The 27,401-nt window shown below is 38.0% G+C and overlaps 1 protein-coding gene across 1 annotated transcript in view; it reads left to right on the top strand.

The window, feature by feature from the left end:
- Positions 1-27,401, top strand: part of LOC108675997 (epidermal growth factor receptor kinase substrate 8-like protein 1) — a 62,281-nt gene that overhangs the window by 27,202 nt on the left and 7,678 nt on the right. The window contains exons 8-13 of the mRNA XM_047880052.1: positions 22,853-23,214; positions 23,359-23,484; positions 24,943-25,090; positions 25,431-25,516; positions 25,966-26,051; positions 26,447-26,609. Coding sequence (XP_047736008.1) covers positions 22,853-23,214; positions 23,359-23,484; positions 24,943-25,090; positions 25,431-25,516; positions 25,966-26,051; positions 26,447-26,609 — 971 coding nt within the window. The remainder of the gene's footprint in view (positions 1-22,852; positions 23,215-23,358; positions 23,485-24,942; positions 25,091-25,430; positions 25,517-25,965; positions 26,052-26,446; positions 26,610-27,401) is intronic.

Raw genomic sequence — 27,401 nt, 5'->3', positions numbered from 1 at the left:
TATCCGTTAAAGTATCGGAGTTCATATCCTGTCTCTTATACACATCTAGATGTGTATAAGAGACAGAACGAGACTCGGTAGTAAGTTGTCTCATTTTACGTCGTAGAAAACGAGACTTGGTAGTAAGTTGTCTCATTTTACGTCGTAGAAAACGAGACTCGGTAGTAAGTTGTCTCATTTTACGTCGTAGAAAACGAGACTTGGTAGTAAGTTGTCTCATTTTACGTCGTAGAAAACGAGACTTGGTAGTAAATTGTCTCATTTTACGTCATAGAAAAACGAGACTCGGTAGTAAGTTGTCTTATTTTACGTCATAGAAAAACGAGACTCTGTAATAAGCTTGTTGATTTCATTTGACATGAAAACAAGACTAGGTTTCATTTTACTGTAGTTTACGCTAGAGTTACGCAAGTGACGACACAAGGTAAGGCAGTTCTGAGTAACGCGTTCGCTGCGGCAGCAAAGTGTCCCGTTGTTCGACTGCCTCGGGGGCGACCTGACCTAGCTCAGCCTGGCCGGCCTTGCGCTGCCTTATTATCTTCCATGATGATTCCCTATGATTCTATGATTATATAGATGATTCCCTATGATTCTATGATTATATAGATGATTCCCTATGATTCTATGATTATCTAGATGATTCCCTATGATTCTATGATTATCTAGATGATTCCCTATGATTCATGATGATTTTGTTGCTCGTGATGATTTGTACTGTCGATAATACACCTGGTGATGATTTAAATCAATTTAATTCTTGTTTAGTTCGTTGTTAATTATTTTCAAAAAAAAAAATTTTTTGCTATTTAGTTGATGTCAGCAATCGAGCTATTGCTAGCGGGATGGAGCGTGATTCATTCATCTAATTATTGTTTAGTTCGTTGTTAATTATTTTCAAATTATTGTTTTTCTTGCTATTTAGTTGATGTCAGCAATCGAGCTATTGCTAGCGGGATGGAGTATGTTTATGTAGTTGCTTGCAGCAGGTGTTTATCATGCCATCGTATTTCTTCCATCGTGATTGCATTGTATTTCTTTCCTAGGTTTCCTATGTTGCTACTTCTTGATTTATTGTCAACGAACTGAACTGGTTTTCCCATGTTCTCTTAGTAACTCTCATAACTTTTTTTAAGCCCTGTACAGCATAGACTCGATAATTATAATCAATAGTTAACCTTGCATATGTTGTCCGACACTCGTTTAAAGGCATAATGGCATCGTTTGGTCGAAACTCGTTTATAGGCACTCGTTTAAAGACATAATGGCGTCGAGCCCTGAATTACGTTTTTTGTAATCATTGTTAATAATTTATTTGTATTTCTGAATACTTAATTCACCCGAAGATATTCTTTTTCATCAAAGCATCGTTACATGGTCTTACTACCACTATTGTACCATCTATTCGATGAATGAGATAGAAATTGTTAAAATCCTGTCTCTAGCGTGACGCACTATGGACTCTTATATAACTTCCTGATTCGACCAAAAACGGTAAATTCGCTTCAATTTTTGCCGCGCTTCTTGGAACGACCGCACCAAGACGAGTTCTCGGCCACCCTAACCAGTTTACTTTCGATGTCGCCGTAACTTTAGTCGCTCCCGAAATAAATCATGTAATATTTCAGCGAGTTTATCCAAAATGAGATCATAAATTCTATTTATTGTTAGAATTTTGGGATATTCTATCCAAGACATGGTTTCAGGGCCTGTTGTTTTAATTATTAATTTTAGTATTGATATTTTGATATCAATTATTAGATTTACTAATCATAAATTTTAGATCGATATTTTTCATCATAAATCATTGCAAGCACTGATTTCGCGTGGTAATTGGGATTAATTTATGCGGATACTTCACATAGAACTTATGGTCGCTGATTTTTTTATCCCAAAGCCTAAAATGGTGTAGTAGTGGAAAGTTTTTTTCACTTTTTAATCGGAAAGAATATTTTTTTCGACATATTTCTATGTAAATAAACCCATTCGGCGAAAAATAACATTCGAATTGCAGGATAATGTAATTAAAATAATTTTGAAATTTACGATACGATTTGTTTGTTTTAACAAAGAACAGCAATTGATGGATTAATTTGCAACTAAAGCGTCCCAGGCTATGGAACAACGCGCCGCTGGAGGGCCAACGTTGCGGGTTGTTAGCTCAATGCAAGAGAGCAAGACCAGTGTCGCTTATGATCTCACGGGGGTAGCATGTCATTTGTGTCCTGCATCAAACTTGCTTCGTTTGCATGCGACAACAAAGTGATGGGCAACAATTTACAAGATTTAAATAGCTCATCTGTTAATCAAGAACAAGTTGCTGATGTTCTGACCATATTTCTTATCTGTGTCTAGTTTTAACGACTTTATTGGTGATTCGTGAGATGCGTTGTGATAATAGAAGTTTAATTGTTATCCAGACGCGCCTGCACTGACGTAACCTCCATTCTTTGTCACTCGCATATATTCCCTAAGAGAATAGGAATTAGTCTTGAAGCAACTAATTTACATAGATAATTAACTCGTTTATATAATTTACTACGTACTTTGATCGGAATTATCAAGACCTTTACAATATACATTTATCCACGGAAGTTCAAGCTAACAACCAAATGCGCGGTGTTCACGTTCATTAAAGCTAACGTTTTGATTTGAGGTGGATGTGGATACATGTTTGAAGCGTTTATGGAATCATATCTGCTTTAATTTATTTCAAGCCTCCGTCTAGAATTTACTCAGCAAATTACAATCGAATTTTTAGGCTAATTTTATGAAGAAACTGTAACATCGATTATTAATATAAAAATATCTTAAAGGATCATTTTGGAACATTATTCCATTTAGCGCTATGACTGCTTTCATTGACTGCGATAGCGCGAGCTTATTTTGTGCTAATTTTTCCATTTCTGCTTAATTCAATTTTACATCATTTGACAGCGAAAAAAATAAAGAATTTTTCGCTTATTTTTCTTTGAAAACATGGATAAAATTGCGTTCTATTTGTCCTAAAAGTTTTTCGAAATTTTCGATTATTCTTGGCTATTACGCATAAAAATTCAACTGTAAAAAAGACTGTGATTCAATTGTGTAAAAGAGCATGACAGATTCGATACGTTTTTTTTTTCTTTTATTTAATTTATTTTTGCGCTCCTTGATTGCAGTTTTTGTTACCTTATTATACGGTCGATTTCATCTATACTAAAAAGAATTGCGAAGTATATAAGCCCTGATAAATATACGTGGGAAAAACATTCGACATGCGGTGTAGCTGCGGATGCTACAACAGCCATGGTGAGTAATTTTGACCCGCTTTTCACCATTACATTTTGTTTGTTATTAAAACCATTTTCCATTAATCAATGAACCTTATCATGTTTCTTTTGGATTCCTGGAAGGTTTAGTTATAGTGCCATACGAATGCAGTGCTTATCCATGATTTTAGTTTGTAATAAAGACACCAAAGAAACTGTTTTATCACTGGCTACGGAAGAACCTATTCGATCACAAGGCCGAACAATGCAGGGATGAAGATGGCTTTATTCATTTTGTGGAGTGCGTCCCTAGCAACAGTTTTATAATGAAGCACCCTTATTTACCGAATAATATTGAAATCCTCCCATTTTAGTTTTCCTAATGAAAGTTTGAAGCTGGAAGGCTAATATCAGAAAATTACCCATAAGTTCCTTGTCTGCTATACTACGTAAATAAAAGGCATCATTAAATTATAGCATTTTCTTATGAAGGTGCGCTTTGTCCTTCAAACTTAGATACATGATTAGCTTTAATTCGCGTCCTTAAATTTCGAATAGTCAAAACTTGTCATTAATAATTTATTTGGCAATAATAATTTATTTGATTTATCGTGAACTTGCTTCGCATTTTTCCCGAGAATAACCGGCAAGATCTTTAGGCTAGCAATATCTTGCTAGGATTTGGTTTCCCTGGAATCTATTTGAAGCCCCGGAGTCTTCTTGGCTCCTATTGTCATACCCGAGAGCTGGGCTCGTACGAACGAGTTTACTGTTTCGTATGCAAGGGCAGCGACACAGCCAAAAGCGATGTGAGGTCTTGACCTTTGCTATACGAACGGTCCCGCCTTGCACAAACAAATCACATTGACTCGTTCCAGCCACAATAAATGTTTCATATCTATCGTCTTCCAAGTGTCCTAATTGCAGGAGATTATCCAGAAGATACTTGGTGGAGTGATTTTCATCTCGTTGAAATTACTGGTAGATCTTACATTAATTAAACATGTTGCTGATAGGGAATCGTGTAACCTGTCAAAATTATGTTGACTTCATCCGGGTAGGAACTATGCAGCAGGACTTCTAATCTTGAACATTTCGTAACTGCGTTATGTTTTACAAACTTTATTTTTACAGAATTATGGTGGATTAGGACTGAAAAATTAATTTCTGTAAAAATAATGTAATATGTGTTAATAGTAAAAATAATGGAAACGGAACTAAAAAGTTTCGGTAGTGGTTTCAACTGAGGCGACAGATTTTGCGACATTGGGCTGCAAGACTGTAGCTGCACTTCTGTTGTTATTTGTTGAAATGGATCTATTACACTCGATGCTTGGCTCTACGGACATATTTGGAGTTAGCAATCATAGAAATGCATCGTCATCACATATATATTTTATTTTGAATAATACTGGTTTTACTTAAAAAACGATATAACTTGAATTAACTTCTCTATATACGTTATAGTAGTTGAATAATGCCACAAGCTTCCTTTGGCAAACGTGCGCACTAGCTTAAAATAACATATCATGATAAACGGATAAAAATAATAAACATTTTACAATAACCAGATAAAAAATATTCCTTTTGAGTTAACATAGGTGCAGGAGTTTTTCTCGCATGTCACTGCAGATATCTGTGCCTTGATTGTTGTGCTAAATGGAATTTATGGGGTAAAACATAGATCTGGACGTCACATTCTGGACGTCGCCAGTCACGAAAGGGTTAAGTTCTCAAAGCGGATCTTCAAAGCAGACATACTCAAGCGTTTGCCTGCCTTATCTGCTCTGTTCGGAAATTTTAAATTGTGTAAGTCCCAAGTTTAAATTTCAAAGCCACTTTGAGTTTAGTATGATTGCTGTTTGCACTAAAATGGTATTTACTTACAGAAAAGAAAAACTGACCCGGACCAGTTTTCAGTAGTTCCGTGTTCACCCACAGGCAAGTATTTCCGCGCGCTTACTCCGAATGGAAATCTCGTGGGTAGTGCGTGGATGCCCATAATGTCAGCTAGTCTCAGTTGACTTGGAAAATTAGCCTTTAACTGTTAGGCTATTATATATAGATTTTGTTTTCAAATTACTACTTTTCATCTTTGTTTTAACGTCATGCTACCTGAGACTACGAACATCTTTTCTTCTTGCCGTACCATAACCAATTCAAAAATAGATACGAGTAAATTATTAAAGTAATATATAGTTTTAAAACGAATTGAAACATTACTCCCGAAAATTGTTCTGAAAAAAAGTAGCTTATCACCTCGAAAATCTGCAGCTTGCTCTCTAATGTATATATTGGGAAGCCAATAGAAGAATGTGTCTTGTACACGATTCCTGACGAATGTCTTGCCTACGGAATGCAGAGTGAAATTTAAACAATTAAATTTATTGCTTCCAAGTATTGTTCGCTTCATAATATGCAGGCGAGCATTCTTATAGTTTTGACTCTATCGGACAAAGCTCAATTGAGACCATGCATGGACGCATTTTTATTCGATTTCCTGAAATATTTGCTATTTCCACATCGTTTCATTAAATCGCTTGAAGGTTGTTTTTGCTCTCAAATTCTCCTTAAAATTCATTTTTAATTTTGTCATTTTGAGGTCTAACTTAGTTATGAAGTTTCACCGAGCTTTCTAGTTTGATCAAATTATATGGCTTCTGCGATTAACGACCGCCGACGTTTCACTTCCTCATGCTGCAGAATTTCTTCATTTCCATGTACTTGATCATGATACTTTCTCTACTGAACTCCGTTACTGTCTGCAGAAATTACTGTCATTGTCATCCGCCATTTATGTCTCCTTAGCGGCCAATTAAGAAAAGGAAGAGCCTTGAACGTTATCGAAAGTGAGATTCATTTACGAGAAACTTCATCACTATTGTTAACCGTGAAAATGCATGCTATTAGTTCGTTAATTCCGCCATACCTCATGATTCATCTTTTCTTCTTAGAGAGTGTTTGCGGGAAATTTCTTTGTAGTATTTTAGTCAATCTAGGAAAATAATACGGTACTTTAAATTGATAGTTCACAGAAAGAACGATTACCCGTTACAAGGCTCCTGCGCCTGTGGGTGCATGATAAAATACTACACAAAGGATAGAGAAAACTTGCCCCGGAACCATTTTACAGATCTACTCTCTTTAATGACTCGAATATTTCTTTTTCCCGAACAATGAATATTTAACTTTGAAGCAGAAAATTATTCCTCGTCTCGACGGTGCCCTTCTTTAACTGAAGATATTCTACCCATAATTATTTTAAGGCAAGCGAATATTACTTTAATTACGTATTAATTTTATACTACTCGGCATCATAAGTCATCATATATGCAAGAACTCAATTAAGATTAGCTACTAAGAATCTCCCATTTTTGCATTGTTACGTAATGTGAAAAAACTACTAAAACTTTTATTGTTCGTTCAGGCATTTCTATCAATATTTTTTCTTGGATCAAGTTTTCGCATTCAATGTAGGTTTAATGATGCGTTAACTCTAATGCACTGGCAACTAGATCATTAGAAAATGTATGCATACTTCAGATTTGGCTAGTAGGTGCGCTCGCGTTAATTGATTATACTGCTTGCAACATCGCATATAGAGTTCAACGAAATAAGTGTTCCTGAATCTTCTAACCACTGTACGTCTTCTACAATATCACGACGAAATGGACAAGGAAGTCTTTTGAATTGAAATCAAGTCTAACGCTGAATACGAGCGTACCTTCGCTCCGGGTTCACATCTGAGAAATTCCAATGCAGTCTCAATCCTTTTTACTGCTTCAGGACTGGCAATAAATTGCTATATGGCAATCTATTGTTATATCATCTTCCTCATGTTACTAAATTATTCGTAAATACATGAATGTTCATACTTACTTCGAACGTAACCTTGTTTTTTTTTTGGTGTTCCATTTATTCGAGTTCAGTCAGAACACTAAATTAGGTGCAGCATTCCCTATATGTTGAAGTTTGCTTTCCTCTAAATTGAATTTTTCTCTGCATTTTCGTATTATTATAAACTTCGACCCAAATGTGCCACGTTTGATATCACGTCTGCTGTAGAGACGAGGGTTACACGCTGATCTCGGTCTCGCAGGTCACCGGAGTTCATATCTCCGCCTGTGCCGCGACGCTGAAGCGTTTACGCTGTCTCGCTTGGATCAAATTATATAGCGTTATGATAGCGGTGGTATAACGCAACTTTCGTTGTAGCAAAGTGGAAATGGAACTGCGGGACGATCAGTTCATTATTGCTCTCTAGTATAATTTGCTTAGTCCAAATTGCTAGCGTACACTGTACAAAATAAAATATTTATTTTTGTGTACATATTCTGTCAGGGCATATATATGCAGCGTAATTGGTGTGCTGTTTGAGCTGTATTGCTCTTGTGCGTGTCTGTATTTCATGAAGTACTCACACTAGAACTCGTATAGTGCATTTTTCGAGTGTGACTTAATTAATGCCAATGACACGTAGTTCATCCTTTCCTTAGAATACTAATAAGAATCGTGGCTATGCGTAAATTAGTTGGAGATCTTCATTTTTTGCATAATACTTGAATGCTGTCGTACGTGATAAATGTGCGTTTCATGCGCGTGTCGTGCGTCTCTCTCATGCATATGTTTGGTACGCACCGTGTACGCGTGTGTCGTGCGTCTCTCTCATGCGTATGTTTGGTACGCACCGTGTACGCGTGTGTCGTGCGTCTCACTAATGCGTATGTTTGGTACGCACCGTGTACGCGTGTGTCGTGCGTCTCACTAATGCGTATGTTTGGTACGCACCGTGTACGCGCTGTCTCTTATACACATCTAGATGTGTATAAGAGACAGGTGTACGCGTGTCTCTCTCATGCGCATGTTCGGTACGCACCGTGTACGCGTGTCTCTCTCATGCGCATGTTCGGTACGCACCGTGTACGCGTGTCGCGCGTATCGCACGCTGGATGCCAGCAGGGAAAGTTCGTTGCTTGCCGCTGCCAAGGTCTGCACTCTGCGTCTTCGCTCCTTCCTCTCCTCTCGCACTCAACTCCTGCTTCCTCGTACCAAACTCAGCTCAGCAATTAAGCTTATGAGTCCTCGTACCAACAATAACAATATCAATCGTAAGTTTGTTAGTGATATAGCATTAATATCAATGATGATATAATCAAGTTAATAAATAGATGTAATAGCACCTTATTGCGTTGCAGACTGAAACTTTCGACTGAATTTCAACTGAACCTGCGATAGCAATATTTATACCAAATAATCAACTCATAATCTTGTATAGAATCGACGCGCATAGCGACAGCTCCAAAGGGACTGTAAAAAATATTTCACCTCAGAGAAATTCAATTTATTTGTTCATTGTAGCTTTTAAAATCCATTTCATTTCATCGAATATGTGGAACCAACTCCCGGGGATGAACACATTCAGGAAAACAGTAGACATTCAATTATTCATACCGCGGTAAATATACAGACAGGATGCCCCTCCCGCCTGATGAAATGAGAGTAAATGTATTGCGCGAAAGTCAGATAAGAAAGATCAGATCAAATGATCAGTTTCAAGCCCTAAACGAGTTGAAAACATGGCAAGACAAGGCCATGCATGAGCATATGTTTAGTCTTAAAATGCCTCGTACCCTACGGAACAACTGATATCTAGAATCGATTTTAAATCTACCGTCCGTTGAAAAGATCTGATCATAAGGCCAGTCTAGTCAAGAAAAGCACAAGAATCGGCGTCAGGCCTATCCAGGCCTACTCTTTAATACCGAAGATACTATACTATACTAAGAATCGGCGTCAGACATCAGACGCTACTTCGTCATCGACGCTACTACGGTATTTTAACATTTTAGTGCAGTCTCTCAGAGAAGTTTACACGATATCGTTTTCTGAGCTTGAGAAAGGTTTTCTTAGGCGCTAATTACATGTTAGACTCCTCAAGACTTGTGATCTGTTAATTCTCCCAGAACAGATTCGTTTCGTAATTCAAACACTTCTGACAATGGAAGCTTGTTTTACGATGGTTGAAGATGTTGCGTTCTCAGCCGCGACTGACGTCTAACTTTTACATGGATTTTTCTTTGTTTGTTACTGGTTTTGAATCTTGAGACTGTGAGAATCATTCATGGATAATTTTAAAGAACATGGATCATTTCTCCTGAATTCGAATAAAACATTTTGGAAAAAGAACATACTACGTTTAATTATTTATATATTGAACATTTATGGGTCCAAACTGGACCTATTCATTTGAGAAAGTTAGCAATGCTTAACTGACGCACATGCAAGCTCTGTAATTTATTGTAATTTTAAAGCTTACATGTTTACGACAATGTACGATAAACGGTTTAAAGAAACGTTTCAATAGCATTCATTTATTAACATTTATACTTTTGTATACAATGAAATTAATAAAAAATAAATGCGCTATGAAATAATCAATTAAATGGAGGTATTTTTTAAATACATTTAAACAATAAAAATATATATAACAAATATTTATATTTTTTATATATTATTTAATATAAATAATGTAAGTTTTATATTATTTAATAATATTACAAAAATATTGAAGGAGAGCAAAACAACAAAAATCGCTTCCGAATTCCACTTCCATCACGAAGAAATCATCGAGTTATTTATTGCTGTTGGTGGCTGCATTAAAGTTACCAGTCGCTATTTACATTGGTAATTTTCGCCTCGAAACTGAAGTTATTAGAAGGAATTTAAAAGCAAAGAAACGCCAAGAAAATTCACCATATCGATATTGAAAACGTTTCGGAGTCCAGCTCCATCATCAGTTCGACTAAACTAAAAATGAATAAAATCACTTTAAAAGTCAAACTGAACTTATTAGCAAAGAACGAAACGCTATCCGCCTTTATTGCCGTCTTCAAAAACTCGGAAAGAAACGCGTTGGTGGCAAACATTCGTATTGATAAAAAAAATTATCTTGAGGAGTCCCACATATGCAGTCGTCATGGCAACACGCCTATCTTTATAGTAATTGGAGCCTGCCAGGCTGCCATACCCGTTGTACTGAATGGCCGATGTTATTCCAGTTATTAACCGGAATGAATTCTAAAAGCTATGAGTTTTAACTTGCGAATGAGTAAATAAAATTCCACAAATTCCACAGGTATGAAGCGTGTCTAATGATTCAAGCATTTAGCTGCTCTACTTGCTTTTTAATTCTGTTTGTTGTTATCACTTGAGAAATTAAGCTTAAAAAAGATTGGCTATTCATAAGTATGTGCGGTTATAACTGGAGCTAAATTCGTTTGTGCTTGTTTGGAGAATCATTCATGCTAGGCTATTGAATTGGAAAGTTTCATTTTATTATAATGGAAGAAGCTTAGCTTGTTTTGAACGCTCACATATCGTGTTCACTAAAAATATACTCGTAAAAAAAACACTACTACCTTCAACTTTAGTCTACAAGAATTTTAATACGTGAAATCAATTTAAAAACAAGAAAAATACTGTGTTACAATAGCGAAAGGAAGATATTTATCGTTGATGCATGTGGGAAGTTTCGATGTGATCATCTCTGGCCTGCGATTGTGATTTGTTATGTGCCGCGACTCGCAGTCGTCCTGGGAACCAACAAGTTGTAATTACATCTCTACTGTAAGTGTTGTAAAGGTTATAAAGCACCTGGAAGAATTATTGTCTTGGATTAAAGTTTAATTCCTTCTCATATTGTTTGACACTTAATATTATTGAATTGAAGTATTAGCAAATCTAACTTTTAGCGCATTTTCTCATTTATGAAAAAATGCACTATTGTGCAAGCCATGTCCGTCTGTCTGTCTGTCCGTCCGTCTGTCCGTCCGTCCGTGACCTTAAGTTTTCGTCGACGAGAAAATGCGCTCTCTGTCACTCACTGCAGTGAGTACTGAGTTATATTTTTTATGATGCATATAACATTGTTTGCATTGAATAGCTCGTGGATATCATTTATTTCGAGCAGAACTCTCGGAACGGATTTTATTTTTGGCTATCATTAAAATTTGTATGGACATGGCGACTTCTGGATGCATACACTATCATGTGGTGGAATTTGTCGGGAACTCGGCATATTAAGAAATAATATATTATTTCTTTTAATAATATGACTCATGTAATTCAATCTCAAAATATTTGCGATTTGAGATAAATATATAATAAAAATTTGAGATGATAATTGTATCACTCGCACTATATTTGCACGAGTATAGAAACAAAATTGAAAATGTCTTTCGAAAAAAGTTCGGATAAGTAAAACAGCCCATTAGATATGTTGTATATAAAGCGCGCACACCTAGTTTCAAAACCGCCAATTTTTTCCTAATGCTTCTATTTGCTCTCTCGTCGCTTTTCAATAGTCCAGATTACCGCCTTTCAAAACAGCTAATCTTTAACTTTCTCATCTATGATCTCAGCGCCATTGCTCTTTCTCTGCGATAAGTGCCGCGATTCTTGGAAGGTTTCGTCACTGATTTCTACTCGAGTCAACAATCAACGGCGAATTACGCCATGAAAATTTACTCCCAGTTTCTTGCCAAGTATTTGAAATTCTTATGTTATTTGTGCTTAATTTGTGAGATATGAGTAGTTAGCAGCGCTCAATACTTAATTGAGTGTTACGTCAAAACGTTCCTCTGGTTTCGCAGAAATATTTTGTTGACAGGGTTCGTGTTATTTGAGCACAAATTCGTAACCTCTGATTACAATATTTTCAATTCACTGATGAATACTTGACGATATTTCTACATTGTTCGTTGTAAATAATAGAGGAACAAGTTTATTATTTTACATGTGTTTCCGTTTACAGACATGAATAAAATGTGTATCACCATAACAAAGGTTCAGTAAAAAAATGAGCTGTTCTGTAGCAGTGGTAAACAATATGATCGGCATTGGCATTAAAGCCTAAGCAGCTTGTAGACTGAGAGAACAGTTTTATGCATCGGTTTTCTGATGTCTAGAGTTTGTCTCACTGTTTCAAGAAATAAATATTAGTTTTGTAATTTTATCATCAAACGTCGATTCACCCAAGCTAAAAATTAATGACGGGTATCTTGCATAGAACGAATCTCAACTTCTATCGGACAAAATTTAATTATTGGGTGCCGGTTTATTAGTTATTTTTTTCCATTTATACATTAGAGAAAATTTTAAATGAGCTTAAAATGTTGAGGGAAGTGTTCTGCGAAGAGACTAAGCTGCACCTGTCGCTGCAGGTGCAGAATATTTGCCGGTAACCGCGAGTCCGCGACGCTGTGTCAGTTGCCGCCTGGCTGTCAGTGAGGGAGGTTGTGCTGACCGTGCCTGTGAGGGCAACGAGGTCGTGATACGCTGACCCTTGGGCATTCCTGACAAATTTCTACATTATAAGAAGCTAAATGAAATAATTTCTTTATACCCGATTTTTTAAATGTGGCGTTCCATATTTGCACCAACTATGGTCCAGAGAGCTATTTGAATTATTAAATAAGCTTAACGGCAGTATTTCAACATTCTTAGTTGTATTAAATTCTATTCATTCGTTTTTCGTCGATATTAAATCGAATAAAATCTAACTACTTTTGCGATAAAATTTTCGGTGAACTATAGATGTTGAACTGAAACATTTCTACAATTTGATAATTTTAAATCCACTTGACCTAAACCTCACTATACTCTACATATCGTGATTACCTGTTAGAATAATATTATTCATCACTGCAACCTGCTGAAAAACTGCATTTTCCCGCAGGCAAATCTATCAGCCTCGTTACTTGAAGTTGACAAATATTTATCGAATGAAATAACTATGCTGCGTTTAATTCCGAAGATCGTAAGCGAAACTTATAGTACTGACATATGAAGTATATTTCGATACTATTTTTCAATTCCGAAACACACTTGTTATTACTCATTCAGGAACTTTTACTTAGTCGTTGTCGATATGTGCTTATTTGCTTAATTCCCAATCAACGATCCCTTTATGATCCATGGACAAACAAATGCATTTTGTGTTCCCGATCGCTGGATACTCATCTTCGCTTACCTCGCCAAATCTTTTGCATTTCATAGCAAGAAGCTACCTTTTTCATGTATATATTTTAATAATTTCTTCAATAGCACTCCAGTATCTGATTTGTTTTTCGGAACTCCCAGGCTTAGCGATGCTCGTTCCCACAACCAGATCATGATTGATTAATCATTAATCATTAAAATTTATATGATAATGATTGATTAATCATTAAGCAGCTCGTCTCAATAATCTAGTCGTGAAAGTCGTGCAGTTGCGACCGCTAGCAGATCTAATAATTCGGCTTTAATGACAGCTGTTCATCTTTGAATCAGCGTGATGATTTCACAGTCAATTCTAGTGTGTGGTATAAATCCATTGATCGAATGAGGTCAACGATGTAGGTTGCTTTAACTGGCAGCTCAGCTCGGTAGAGAAAAAGCGGACTTGATTCTAGTAACTGGTTTAATTATCTGTAAGAACTGCTATTCTCTCGAACTGCTATTCTCTCGAACTGCTATTCTCTCGAAGTGCTATTCTCTCGAACTGCTATTCTCTCGAAGTGCTATTCTCTCGAAGCTGTCTCTTATACACATCTAGATGTGTATAAGAGACAGGCTTCTCTCGAACTGCTATTCTCTAGAACTGCTATTCTCTCGAAGTGCTATTCTCTCGAAGTGCTATTCTCTCGAAGTGCTATTCTTTCTCTTCTTCATATTAATTCTTGTTGCATTTTTTAGAAAAATATGATGTCAAAGTTGGTACTTTATAGGTTCGTACGTTCTACTATGATGTAAAATGTGAGAAATCTTCGCCAAAAAACATTCATTAATCTCAATTTTTGTATTTGATGAAAACAAAATAGGTATACGGTGTAGATTAGTTTGATTAGTAGATTGGTAGACTAGTCTGAGAACAAACTTTATCGTTCTTCATAGAATTGAAATTCACCGAGTTGGGTTGCTCATCATTTTCACGTGCTGCCAAGGCTTAAATCTTTTTGTTATTTGAACATAGAATATGTTTTCAACATTTTCATGGTATGCATATAGAGCTAACGATAAATCGTCAATTGAACCGAATGACTATCCAGTTACTTTTCCATGCTCCTTTTTAGTGCCAGGCTTTTGTGGGAAAACAATAGAGCGCTTGTCTCGGTTAGTTTGCTGCCTCTCATTTATGATATCCTAATTCCTATATTTTTCTTGAATATTATTCAGTCTCAGTTTCCCAATCGAACTTAATTTCTCAGTTTATCCTATGCGAGACATTAATTAGTCCTTAAATGGAATTTGGGTCCAATATATTGACCTAATTTAATTAAACAATTCAGTAACTTTATATTGTTCAATGTCGGTACAGCGGCTAATGTTAACGATACTTCGTCATGTTGCATCCTGCATTCCTTTCACAGTCCTAGAATTATTGCAAGACATTCTATACACTGTTTTCTGCGTGCCGCTCTATAGCAAATGCTAATATGAAAAATTAGTATGTTGTTTCAGAAGAAACTCATTCTTGGAGCATAGATAGAAACTACCGAGCATTCTGAGGTTGCGTGATGTAGAGAAAACTCTATATCTTAATTTTCCTTTTGCGACTCGCATTAATACGCTCGACGAACGTGCTGTGCTCTGGCCTTTTCAACGCGCCAATTTTTTACTCTCTTTTCACCTCGAAACTTCAAACGACTTTGGTACAATATATTTTCAAATATATTAGTCAAATTTATCACCCACAAAGAATATATTACTTTATTTCGGTTTTTTATCAGTGTCCTACGAAATGTTTGAGCTCTTACCTGTTCACTGGCGGCGCCATGGAACTGGTTTTGGCATATCCTGGTGTGTTCAGCGCAGTACCCCAGAAATCGGAAACGGTTTCCTAGTTACGTTTATATCTCTGATTTTTTCTTTGCGTGTCGGGAGATGTTCCAAATACCTGCCAGTTTTTCATCTGAAGATAGCCGGCATGATGAGGCCTCCCGTTGCACTCGTTAAACTGAAGACGATACGCTCTAACTTTGGGTCCTGGTTTGAACTAATGCATGGGTGTATCCACTTGATCCGTTACACTTGAGATGTAAGCATATCTTCTGAATCAGAAAGCTTTCTTGTTAGATTCTTACAAAAAATTTTTCCTCAAAAACTGTCTTTAAGCTATATTTTACATGCCACTTTATCAGTTTCCTTCACGTTATATATGGTTGTTAATTTGCTTTTGAGCCCCTTTGCCGCAAATTAAGCTAACTTCGTGCGTCAAAATTGTGAAATAGAGACGCTCATGTAACGTCATAACAATTTTTTCTTTTTGAGGCACATCTGGCGTTGTGCAGAGATTGTATTATGTTACTCTTTATAATAACAATGGCTGGCGTAATTTAACGCAGTAAACCACATCACACCGACGATTTTTTGCATAAATCTCGCTTCAGTGTGAAGTCGGCGTTTTACTTCTTTATGGCCTCATATGTTATTGTCTTAGTGCGGTGCACGCGCGACAGTTCATCGCGCCCTACATAACATCTTATAGAAGTTGTTATAAAAAGACTTGACCGACAAGTACGTCAAGTGATGAAACAATTTACGGTCGTTATTGACTGCTAAAACTCCATCTTCATGTGTTCGATTACCTGGTAGAGAAACCAAATTGATTCGTTACCTTTTATTCATTTCTCATCAACGCAAACTTTTAATGCAATCTAAAAAATTACATTGGTGCCCAATGATGAATTTTGTAATGAGAGGCTAAAAAATTATAATTTAATTCTGGAAATATAGCATGGTGTAAAATATGTTGACACCTCATTCTCTAAAGGTAGATAAATTTTCTTATTTAAAGATTCGAAGAGTTCTGGCGTCTGGCAATAGACACTATATTTGTCTGGCTATAGGGGCCAGACAACTGGTCAGTATATATCAGTATAGAAACTAGTATATATCAGTTTCTAATGTACAGAAAGATTTGACAATTCTACAATATAAAAATATTAGATCGAATTAGTGGAAATTTTTTATTGTTCTTGAAAAAAATAACATATCATATTTTTTTAATTGCAGCAAGAAAAAATATTTCGAAACTTCTCCATCAGGGCCTATACTTTCAAAATACGTTAAGAGATCGTAAGTTCGTCAGCCAATCATTGACGGCCTTTTGAGCAAAATCCCCCAATCATAGACAAGAAAATAGAGCGTAAGTACTTACGTTCACTTAGCGAATTTTGAAAGTATGGCCCCTGGCCTTTAAGTCATATGCACGACGAGTCATTGAAGTACAAACACCATGAGAAAATAACTGAATTAGACCTGTCACAGTGGGTTATTTAATTCACTACTTGACTTTATGTTTGCAGATATTATTAATGATAATTTTTCATCATTCAATTTTTCTTGTGTTGTTAGAATAGTAGGTCTCAACCATTTGGACTCAATACGCGGGTGGCCTGTGAAAAGCCGAAGCGGCATTTTCTTCTGTGGGTTTCTATGGCGTTCTTAAGATTTATAACGGTGGAAACTGGAAGCATGAGAAACATTTGAGTAGCTTAATCTTCTTTTCAATATATTAAATTCTTCAAACTGTGACGCAATGCCATCATCTACAATTTATAGTAATGTGAACGACAGCTGGGCTTCCGTTGAAGAAGTCCAGTTCGTTGATGAAAAACGAAGTGCTACTGAGGCCTTTGAACGTATCACTGAAAACTCCAACAAAACGCATTCAAATATAATGAAAACATTCGAAGCCAGTAAAATCAAATCTAAACTTACCAAACCAAAGTTTACTTACTTTGGTGATGAAATTTCTCACATGAAAGCTTCCCTGAAATCACCTCAGAATTCAGTATTAGGTAAACTAAAATCGAATTTTGAAACTAGCGATGTTAGAAAACCCTCAGTTAACAAGCTGGAATGCTTAAATAACAAAATAAATAAATCGCAGTACGGATATTGTCCATCATCCCCTAAAATGATGATCGATGCCTTAGAAGCTTCAATTAAACAAAAAACTGAAACTGTTGATAAACTGGCCAAAGTTGCTAATGTTCCTTCAAAATTAATCTTAGAATGCGGTGAAAGAGGAATTTTTGGCTCGGATTCTTCGTCCTCGAATGGTCAGAAAATGAAAAATGGAAACTGTCATTTAAACAGTCAGCCATTGAGTCGCAACACTAGCCCTAATCTCTCAGTTGACGAACGATGCCTGGGAGATGGTCAGAGTGATGGTAAAACTGAACCATCGGAAGTCAATGACGAAGATGTAACTGATGTCATGACTCAAGGATTGGATCACGTTAGTGATGACTTGTCTTCGCTTTCCGACGAAAGGACGACCTCAATTTCAAATAAAGGGTCGAGCGAAACTCTAAGTCCAGACCGAGAAGATTTGTCCCTCCAATATCTGTCGAAGTTACATGACAGTTTAGCTGACTCTCTCACCAACGCACAAATTGAGGACAGCAACGAAGACGAGGAATTCATTGATTCAATAGAAGTCATCAACATCGAACAATTGAAAAGAGAAAGAGCTAAGAAGAACATAAGCATAAATGAAATTTTGGAAGCCAGACGACACTCTCCGTTGTCTGAAGAAATTACCGAGTATGAACCGCCTCCTGAATTTGCTTCCCCCGATCCATTCATTGTCAATGATTCATCTATGCAAAAGTCCGAAAAAGAAATCAGTTTTGATGAGAATCATAAGTCAGACTCTCCTTCTGAGGAGTTCCTGAAACAAACTAAGTCGGATTTGCACCTGGCGAAGAAGAAAGCTCAGTCTGATCGTCGATTTGTGCCAAGAAAAATGAATCGCTCAAAATCCGTTCTTGACGCATCTATGCTGTATCCGTTTCCAGCGGCTTCCGCAATGGCGTTACAGAATGTTGACATGATTCGTCGTAACTACTTGAAGAGTTTCGATCAATTCCAAGTCAGAAATCTGTCGCCCTCGAATATGAGGGATACTTCTTATGAAAATTCCCTTTCATACCCAGACTTTTTCCACTCAGATATTGACCTAACTCAAATGAACTATGCGATGCAGTTGCAGATGATTCAACGCCTGAGACTTCAACAGTACTTCAAACAGCAGCAAATACAACTACAACGGAGACGACAACTGTTACAACATCATGATTTAATGCAGCACATTCGTGAACGCCGCCTGCTTGAGCTGGAGAAGCAAGAGGCTCTGCGAGCAGAGTTATCGTTGCAAAGAAAATACGATGCTGAATTTGGAACTTATAGAAGGCGAGCAGCGAGCAGCGGGAGATTGCCTAGGGAAAAGTCGCGTAATGAAGATGGAAATGCGCGAAGACGAAGAAGTAGTTCGTCGCCTTCGAAGTACGAACGACATCACCGGCAAAGCAGCAGGAGCAGAGAGCGTTTCAAAACAAGCGAGAAAATTGAGCCTTTACAAAGGCTGATGCACCATAACGCTGGAGATGGAAAATCATGGAACGTCAATATTCTCCAAGACAAATGCGATCAAGAAATGCCGAGATCTTGTGTAAAATCTGCTCAAGAAAATATTTCCAGTAAGATTAGAACTAATGATATGAAAATAAACCATGTCGCGCGGCGCTCTTCACGGAAATCATCATTTGAAAGTCCTCGGAGGTCTGGCAAAGAAGTGAAGACGACAATCAAGACTGTTGAAAAGAATGGTTTGGTTTATTCAACCATTGCATTCAGGAAAGTGGACTCTTCTGAAGAATCTGCTTTAATTGGTAGCTCCCGTCGCCTAAAAAATTTCAGGGCAAGAAGCCTCAGCCCAAAATACGTGGACGAGCAGGTGTCTGAGTGTGTCGTTCCTCCCAAAGACTATGATGGATGTGAAGATGTCATTAATGAAAGAAAGGCAATAAAAGCCGTTAACAAGAGCCTGGACGTTCATTACTACATTACTCCTCTAGATGCTGTGCCACGCATCAGGAACCAAATGTATTCTAATCGAGGAATGAAAAGTTGCCCTGCTAGTCGTTCCACTGCTGCAACTTCCAAGATAGGTAAGAAATTCAGTCTGAAAATTATCTATGATCCATTTCAGGTTAGGATACGACAATATTGAATGGTGGTTCAATCGCCACTGACTACATTCTAGACTCTAGAATGAAGATTATAGAACGAAAGGCTTCAAAGAACCATGCAAGTTACGTTCTTGTGGGTTTTGAATGAGTAAATTCCTGCCCATGCGCTTTATCGACCCTCACACTGTTCAGTTATCCATTCATCATCTGCTGACAAAGGCATAAGTTTTCGTGCTTATTCCCAGTCTAGATCTAGCATGTAAAAACATGTAAAGCTCGCGGTACGGCTATTATTACGATGTTTGTTTGACTATGAACGGAGGCAACAGGAATGTTACTTGTCCACGTTCAAATTTATAATTAACTCTAAAGAATAGGTTCATGGTTCGAAAGTTTATATTGGTCCCGATTGGTCCACTTGCTGTAACTTATAACTGATTATTAAAACATGGAGCTCGGGGTTCAACTAGACATTTCACGTTAAATTTAACCTCTCTCGTAATGGGACAAACGGGTCCGAATCGATAATTATTTTCTCAACATTATATCGCTGAATAACCAGGAGCAATAATGTTGATATTGACATCATAATTGCCGTGAAATTTAGATCCAAGGTACCGCGACAGTTTATTTTACTGTCTTGAATCGCTAAAGGGATGCCAGGTGTGTCGTGTACAGGGGGAAGTAAAGGTAGCTCTGACAATCCGGGTAGAGCAACACGAGTGTGAACATGATTACTAAAGCGGAAATTTTGAAGGAATAACCACAACTAATCAACTGGATTAGGCCATTTATGTTCCGGTAGAACGATGTACATGTGCTTAAGAGGGAATCAGCATGATGCGGATGCATTTCAGGACACTATTTTTCATTTTACTTCTTACTGCATTCTTCAAGTGTTGTTTCGCTGGAAAGCAAATTTTCCTCCACTTCTAGGCTCAAAATGCAAGAAACGGCACCCCTGCATAATATAGTTTTGGGCAGTAATTATTTGAATTTGGTCGGAAAACAATAAGGAAACGAGAATCATTCAAAAACTTGAGAATGCAGAAGAACGCACCAACTGGCAGAACAAACTAAAGGAAGAACGTATGAAAGTCAAGCCCTGTAAACGACAACATTCACCCGGTAGTCTTGTGATGAAGCCTGCCGTGCGGGAATGAACTGTCATGCTTGCGGTCGCTCGCGTCATTGAGTTGCCGGTAAATTACGCAACTAAACATCCCTAACACTTTCCCTTACGCTATCCTATTTTGTGCTACGTATGAAACTCATTTATCAGAATCGTGCGGAAGTTTAGGGGACGATTTCTGTCATATAAGAAAGTTGTTCACAGATCTTCAAGTTGAGTTAAACGTGTATAACTGGTATGTTGTATTGCGCCCTAGATTGTTATCGATTTTAAATAACGCGGTTTTTTTGTTTCTGGCACCCATTCCGGTTTCGTTGTCCAGCGTCTTATTTCTATGCTAAGCTCTGAAAAAATTATAAGTGGAATGATAACTTAGGAATTTTTATCTTCTCCTTCTAGAATTCATACAAAAGTTAAATTTTCCTATTGATATATTGCTTAAACATTATTTATCCAAATGGAACAATTCTCAGTTCAATATCATGTATAAAATATTATTAAACTGTGAACTGTTGCATTTTCATCGACTGAATATATATTTTTTTTTTGCATGTCTCATGAGGCAAAATGTTGTTACATGATGTTATGATAGTTTTATTGTAAGCCAAAAACGCAGCTAGTATTCCTCTTAGACTGCTCTCACTTCTACATTAAGACTCGGATACAACACTTTTTACAATCAATATAGAAAACCTAAACTCCTCACTCCCTAACTTTTTCCTCCCCCATCTGGAGAAGGATTTGTTTATTCGCCGATTGGAAGACACGCATTAGAGTTTCGAATAGATCCTCTTCCTTTCATTGTTCCAGCTGCATTTGCAGACGCTACGAAGATATATTTGTGTTACGGTCTCGGCTCGGACGCCTGTATAATTATGAACCCTGAATAGATTGGTCGCTTTGCGTTTGTAGCTCTGCCAGCGATGGATGTTGATATAAATGCTTCTTCACGTTCCGGTTGTCCGCTTGTAGCACAACAGAAAGACCAATGTGAAGCCAGCCGTATATAACCATACGTGCGGCTAGAGCGATGAGCTTTCCACGCGTTGTGGTCGTTCGTTTAACGTCTTGCGGTTCACAACGCGTATGGCAAAGAGCCTCACCCTTTTGCTGCTTCATCAACTGGCGACTTTGAGTTGATACATTTCATGGCTTTCACTTCCACTTGAATCATGGTGCTGTCTCTCCAAATGGATGTAGATTGTCATCTCTAATTTATTGCAGGTAATCAGGAATTTTTTTCGTAATTAGTACTTCTGGCTATACCTGTGCATCATTTCTCACTGAATGGACCCGCCATGGTTGATAAATATTAACTGTCTGAGTAAGTTTCTTTTTCGAACCCAATGGTATTCTACCAAAGACTGTCGACTAATGTTTATGGCCTAACTTGATTGTTTGTCCTGGGGATAAGCTGGAAACCCGCACAGGTCTACACATAAAGAATTTTGTTGCCCGAGTAAACTGCTGGTTTTTGCCGTTTTACTTTCCATCGAAAAAATCTGTCCGCTTTCTATATGCGCGTTTCTAGCACAAATCCGTGTTGAGTGCGTCAACATCAGACCAGTCTTGAGACGTAGAAACCCTAACAAAATAATTGTAGAGCTGGGGCAGAGAAATAAAATTTATAAATAATCTGCAGCATCGCGTCTCAACGAATTCGTGATCACTGGTTCACCCCTGTATAATAAAAAATTAATATCTAAAATTATTCTTGATAATTATAGATTACGAATTAATCAATTGAACTTGCCTTAAAAAAGCAATATTTGGTTCTTTCTCGTATGATTGCGCAAGTATTTTGTGACATGTGGCTTCCGTTTGAGACCATTGTGATGAACGCATTATGCATGATTTCTATATGGTTTTAATCTGTACTAATATTTATTTCGATATATTCCCCCATTTGTGTTTTAAAAGTGAGTCAGAACTTGGCTAAATCTTCTGTACATCAATATCCGTTTTAGTTCAAGCAACTTTTTAGAATTTCATTTCATTGACATTTATTGTTAAAAATATAATTTTTCAAGTCACACTCGTGAATTTTTATTTTTTAATTACCTGACGTTTCATACGTTAAGTGTGATTCATGAAATTAATATTTTATTTAACTAACCAAACAAAATTGTATTATATCCTAGGCTTCTTCGTACTTGAGCAGTTTTAGAGTACATTTCTATTTGTCAGTTTTATAGTCATCATATGACGCATATTGTATTCGCACTTTTCGTTAATTAGCCAATTAACGCAAATTTTCTCCTTGTTCCATTCCGCATTTGTTAACTGGCTTGTACAACTTATCGCTCAATTCCGTATCTTTCCATATTTATCTGTCCTGAACTTTTTCGTCCTGAATTTTTTCCGTCCTGAATAAATGTCGCACTGCTCAACTAAGTTTATGTTGACACATATTCAGAAATATAGGTTCGCCTGTAACGCAATTTTTCGCGCAGTGGAACCACCAATGCGCGGATCCCCAGCCCGGGGGCCGCGCTCGGACCGGTCGAGCGTTGACGAAGGAGCGATGGGTCCAGGCGGGTCGGGGAGCGGACATGACGATGCAAGCAGCGTTGGGAGCGAGAGTTTCGGCAAGGACGTGGCTATCGTCAACTGCTGCTTCGACGACATCGAGCGCTTCATAGCCCGTCTCCAGCACACTGCGGCAGCAACTCAAGAGCTCGAGCATCGCCGCCGAAACAGGAAGTCCAAGAAGAAAGACGTTGACGATGGACTCCTCTCCATGAGGGCCAAGCCGCCGCCAGAAGGAGAGTTCATCGAGATCTTGCAGAAGTTTAAGCTCTCTTTCAACATGCTCGTGAGTATTGAAATTTCATAAAGTTCTGCAGTGAGGACCAACACAAATTATATTTAAATATGAGGGCCAACACACAATGCATTTATATTATTGCGCTCGTATATGGTACGTATGACATCTCAGAATAACCTTTGCATATTCCAGGGAAAACTTCGCACGTACATTCACGAGCCTAATGCTCCTGAGCTGGTGCATTTTATATTCACGCCGCTTGCGCTCATCGTTGATGCCTCCAGGGACTCGAACTACGGCACCAACTTGCCCGCCAAGGTAAACTTCATATATAATTGTGTACATTACGATACGTTGACCGTTGGTTTTAATGCAATAGTTAGATAATCTTATCGTATATGTGAGATTTTACGTGTCTGCTTTAGTTTCTTATATTATTAGTCTGCTTATATCGCAAGTTCACAAGGAATTTAAAAGCAAAGAAAACGCCAAGCAAATTCGCGATGGAGCTGGACTCCGAAACGTTTTTAATATCGATATGGTGAATTTTCTTGGCGTTTTCTTTGCTTTTAAATTCCTTGCTTTAGTGTCTCGATTAATACTCATTGATTACTTCTGTTCGACAAGTTGCACATTTTGAGCAGTTCTGAGCGCGCAGTTTTCATCTCCATGTGTAAAAGTACAAATATTTAAATTAAAAAAATTCATCGAGTTACAGTTTCGTGACATAGAGGATCTCTATAGGCAGTTCAACTTGTAGCTTTATTCTGCATTTCTCATTTTCTCGTGTTTAAGTATTATCTACTTCCCCGTTTCTTCATTGCGTCATAAGATATAAGTGATGTATTAAGATATAAGTGATGTATTAAGATATAAGATACTGCCATACAAGACACGTGGCGGCACAAGTGCGAGGGCGCTGAGCCTTACAAATAAGTGATGTATTTGTGCCAGGTTGTATCACCGCTGCTGACGCTCATTGCGTCATAAGATATAAGTGATGTATTAAGATATTGTTGCGGGAGAGGGGGCAACACATATGGGCTACCCCAACGTGATAGTTAGAAAGAATGAACAAACAAAATAAATGAAAGCATGAACTATATATTTAGTAAGCAATGTATATAAATGAACAGGCAACTTCATGAGAGGTACATCACTAATCATAGATGGCTACCAGACCAAAAATGAACAGTTGAACATTAAAGAACACTAGATGTAGCTGGGCCCATCCGTTATCGTATAGAGGAAATCACAGTTTAGCGAAGAAACGTCCAAGTCAAATAAATTCAAAGTGTGTGAATCTAGCGGAGGAGCGCAGTGCTTGCCGAGAGATTACGCCGGGACACTTTTCCGACGTTGCGAACAAGTTGCAGCTTCCTTCAACACTATTACACGAGTGGAAAGACAAATGTTCACAACGACCAAGTCCATGCGACGTACAGCGCCGGAAGCGTTACCGTCTTGAGACTGGTACTGTAGCTCCGATTGCCTGCAGCCGCACCTGTCCATGGCCGACGAATGACGTAATCAAAATACAAGAACTCTGGTTCAAATGAATGCTTGACGGCAGCATCGTAGGTCCATCAAAGGCATATCCTTGCCGACCAACAACTGTGTCCAGCCACGCCCGCCCAGGCAGGCGGCTCAATCGAGAGTGAGCCAACCCCGGCTCATGCCCAATTTCAGCTCCGAGTAATGCGTCGGAAAGAAAGAAGAAGAGCGCGAACGACAGAAAGTCGGACCGCTACAATATAAGTGATGTATTTGTGTCAGGTTGTATCCCCGCTGCTGACGCAAGACGCAGTTGACCTGTTGACGAACTGCCTGTCTTCTCGGGAGACGGAACTCTGGCAGTCCATGGGCGACGCCTGGATCATACCCAGAGAGCTCTGGAAGTATCCCGTGCCACCGTACCAGCCCAGTGAGTTATTGCCTAGTAGTTTATTTGCTGGATTTACTTTATAGTGAACTATATTTCCCTATAATTGTAGTGATTTTTTTTCCCCATGGGTTGTAATGATTTATTTCCCCATGAGTTTCCAAACACCGATCTGGGAGGTTAGGTTAATTTTGTTTGTACCACATTCCGACATGAACTGTTTCGGAACAAATTAATCCGACTGTGAATTATACTCGTACCTATCGGGAAGTGTTGGAGCGGTTATACCTATAATGCCAAATAACAAATATTCGAGTACAGGCTAATAAAGATGAAAGACCCTACAATGAAAGATTGCGCTAATTATTGCGATGTGTACTAGTGTTTTCGTCGGGCTGGGCCCCAGAGCTGTCGGATGAGCCTCGCGACCACCGACACGATCACAAACACCGGCCCAGGGACAGAGAGGTAAACATACAGCCTACTTTCTGTCCAGTGTGTTTCATTTTGCTGCTACATTATTCTTGCCCGAACCACCGATTTCATTGTCTACAGTAAATTTTGTTGCATCTTTGGAACTCTGATATAGTTTGAATGAATACAGCGTTAGGCCTGCGTATTAAAAATTATTTTGAGGCCTGTTTCCTTAAAATTAGATGAATGTCACTTCTGAGTCATCCCAATGTGAACGATGAGCTAAATGCCTATTTATCCTTCTTACATTTTAAATTTTAAAATTTCTTAACGATGCATCTGTAACGTATTGCAAGTGCCGAATGAATTCCCAGATTTGTAAAAATTCTGGAAATTTGCACTCGAAATAAAGTATTTCATTGTAACCGTTAAAGTTGAAAATATGCTTTATTAATTGTATGAATTGATTGGCAAATACAAAATTACCTGTCTTTATTTTCCAGGACTTTGACGACTTCTATCAAAGCAAAAGGCACGGCGTGTCGCCGCCGCCGGAGCGCTATGGTCGTCCTCCTCCATTCTCAGAAAGGTAAGAATGTTTCTATACCAGCAAATATTGGTACTTTTTAGGCTATTAGTTATTTGTGTACCGCTGAAAGTTATTCGCGAAACCGCAAATTTACGGTAACTACATCAGATTTGAAAAGTTTTGCCGTACATAAAGGAACTAATTTGTTTTGACTATAGCGAGGTGAGCGGTAGTGAGAGCGCGTACGGTAGCGAGAGCCTCTCCGTTTTTACTGTAACTACAACAGATTTGAAAAGTTTTGCCGTACATAAAGGAATTAATTTGTTTTGACTATAGCGAGGTGAGCGGTAGTGAGAGCGCTTACGGTAGCGAGAGCCTCTCCGTTTTTACTGTAACTACATCAGAGTTGTAAAAGTTTTGCCGTACATCAATGAAATAATTTGTTTTGACTATAGCGAGGTGAGCGGCAGCGAGAGCGCGTACGGCGCGGAGGGCAGCAGCGGCCAGCTGTGGATAAACGAGCTGCGCTCGCGCGGGGCGAAGATCGTGCAAGTGACGTACCCGCGTACCGCCAACAACGATAAGGAGCTTACGGTCGTCAGGGGCGAGTTACTTGAGGTCAGTCCTGTCCTTAAACTTGAAGATGTTTTTATGTTGGTCTAGAAGTCAGTTGAGTTCCCCAGAGTTGAAAATGTTCTTTTGATGCTGGCTGGGAGTCAGTTGATCTTCCCAGCAGTTGATTTGGTCATCTTCCAGACTGGAAGACGTTTTTCCAATGCTGGTTTAAGAGTATGTTGAATTCCCTAGACTGGTAGATTTTTTATGCTGGCTAGGAGTCTATTGAATTTCACAGACTTGAAGATGTTTTTTAGATACATGTGTCAGTTAAATTCAGCAGACTTGAAGATATTTAATTTTCTCGCTGCTCTCTAGTGGTCGGTTGAGTTCCGCAAACTTGAAGATGACCTATAGATGCTGGCCTAAAAGTCAGTTGAGTTTCCTTGTCATGAAGATGTTTCCAGATGCTGGTCAATTAAGGAGTCTGTCGAGTTCCCTAGACTTTAAGATGTTTTTTTACTTGATGTTGGTCCAGGAGTTGGTTGAGTTCCGCAAACTTGAAGATGACCTATAGATGCTGGTCTAAGATCTATCGTGGGTCAGAAATAGATTTTTATCGAAAACAAGGGAAGAATATGGCTGTATTGGCATCATCTGAAACTATCGAATTTCTAAGTTAATTTTAAATTCAATAAATACACCTTACAGGTATTACAGTAAAATTTTGAGTAGAGACAAAGATACCGTAAAATGTGTGAGTAAATGTACTCATAATGTGTAGTCTTTGTCTTTGGCCCGCAATTTTAGAAATCAATAATTATAATTCATATTTATGAAAATGAATGAGCATTG

Source organism: Hyalella azteca, unplaced genomic scaffold (genome assembly GCF_000764305.2).
Source record: "Hyalella azteca isolate HAZT.00-mixed unplaced genomic scaffold, Hazt_2.0.2 contig4534, whole genome shotgun sequence".
Classification (NCBI taxonomy): domain Eukaryota; kingdom Metazoa; phylum Arthropoda; class Malacostraca; order Amphipoda; family Hyalellidae; genus Hyalella; species Hyalella azteca.
The sequence above is the reverse complement of the archived record's forward strand: the minus strand, read 5'-3'. Positions and strand labels throughout refer to the sequence as shown.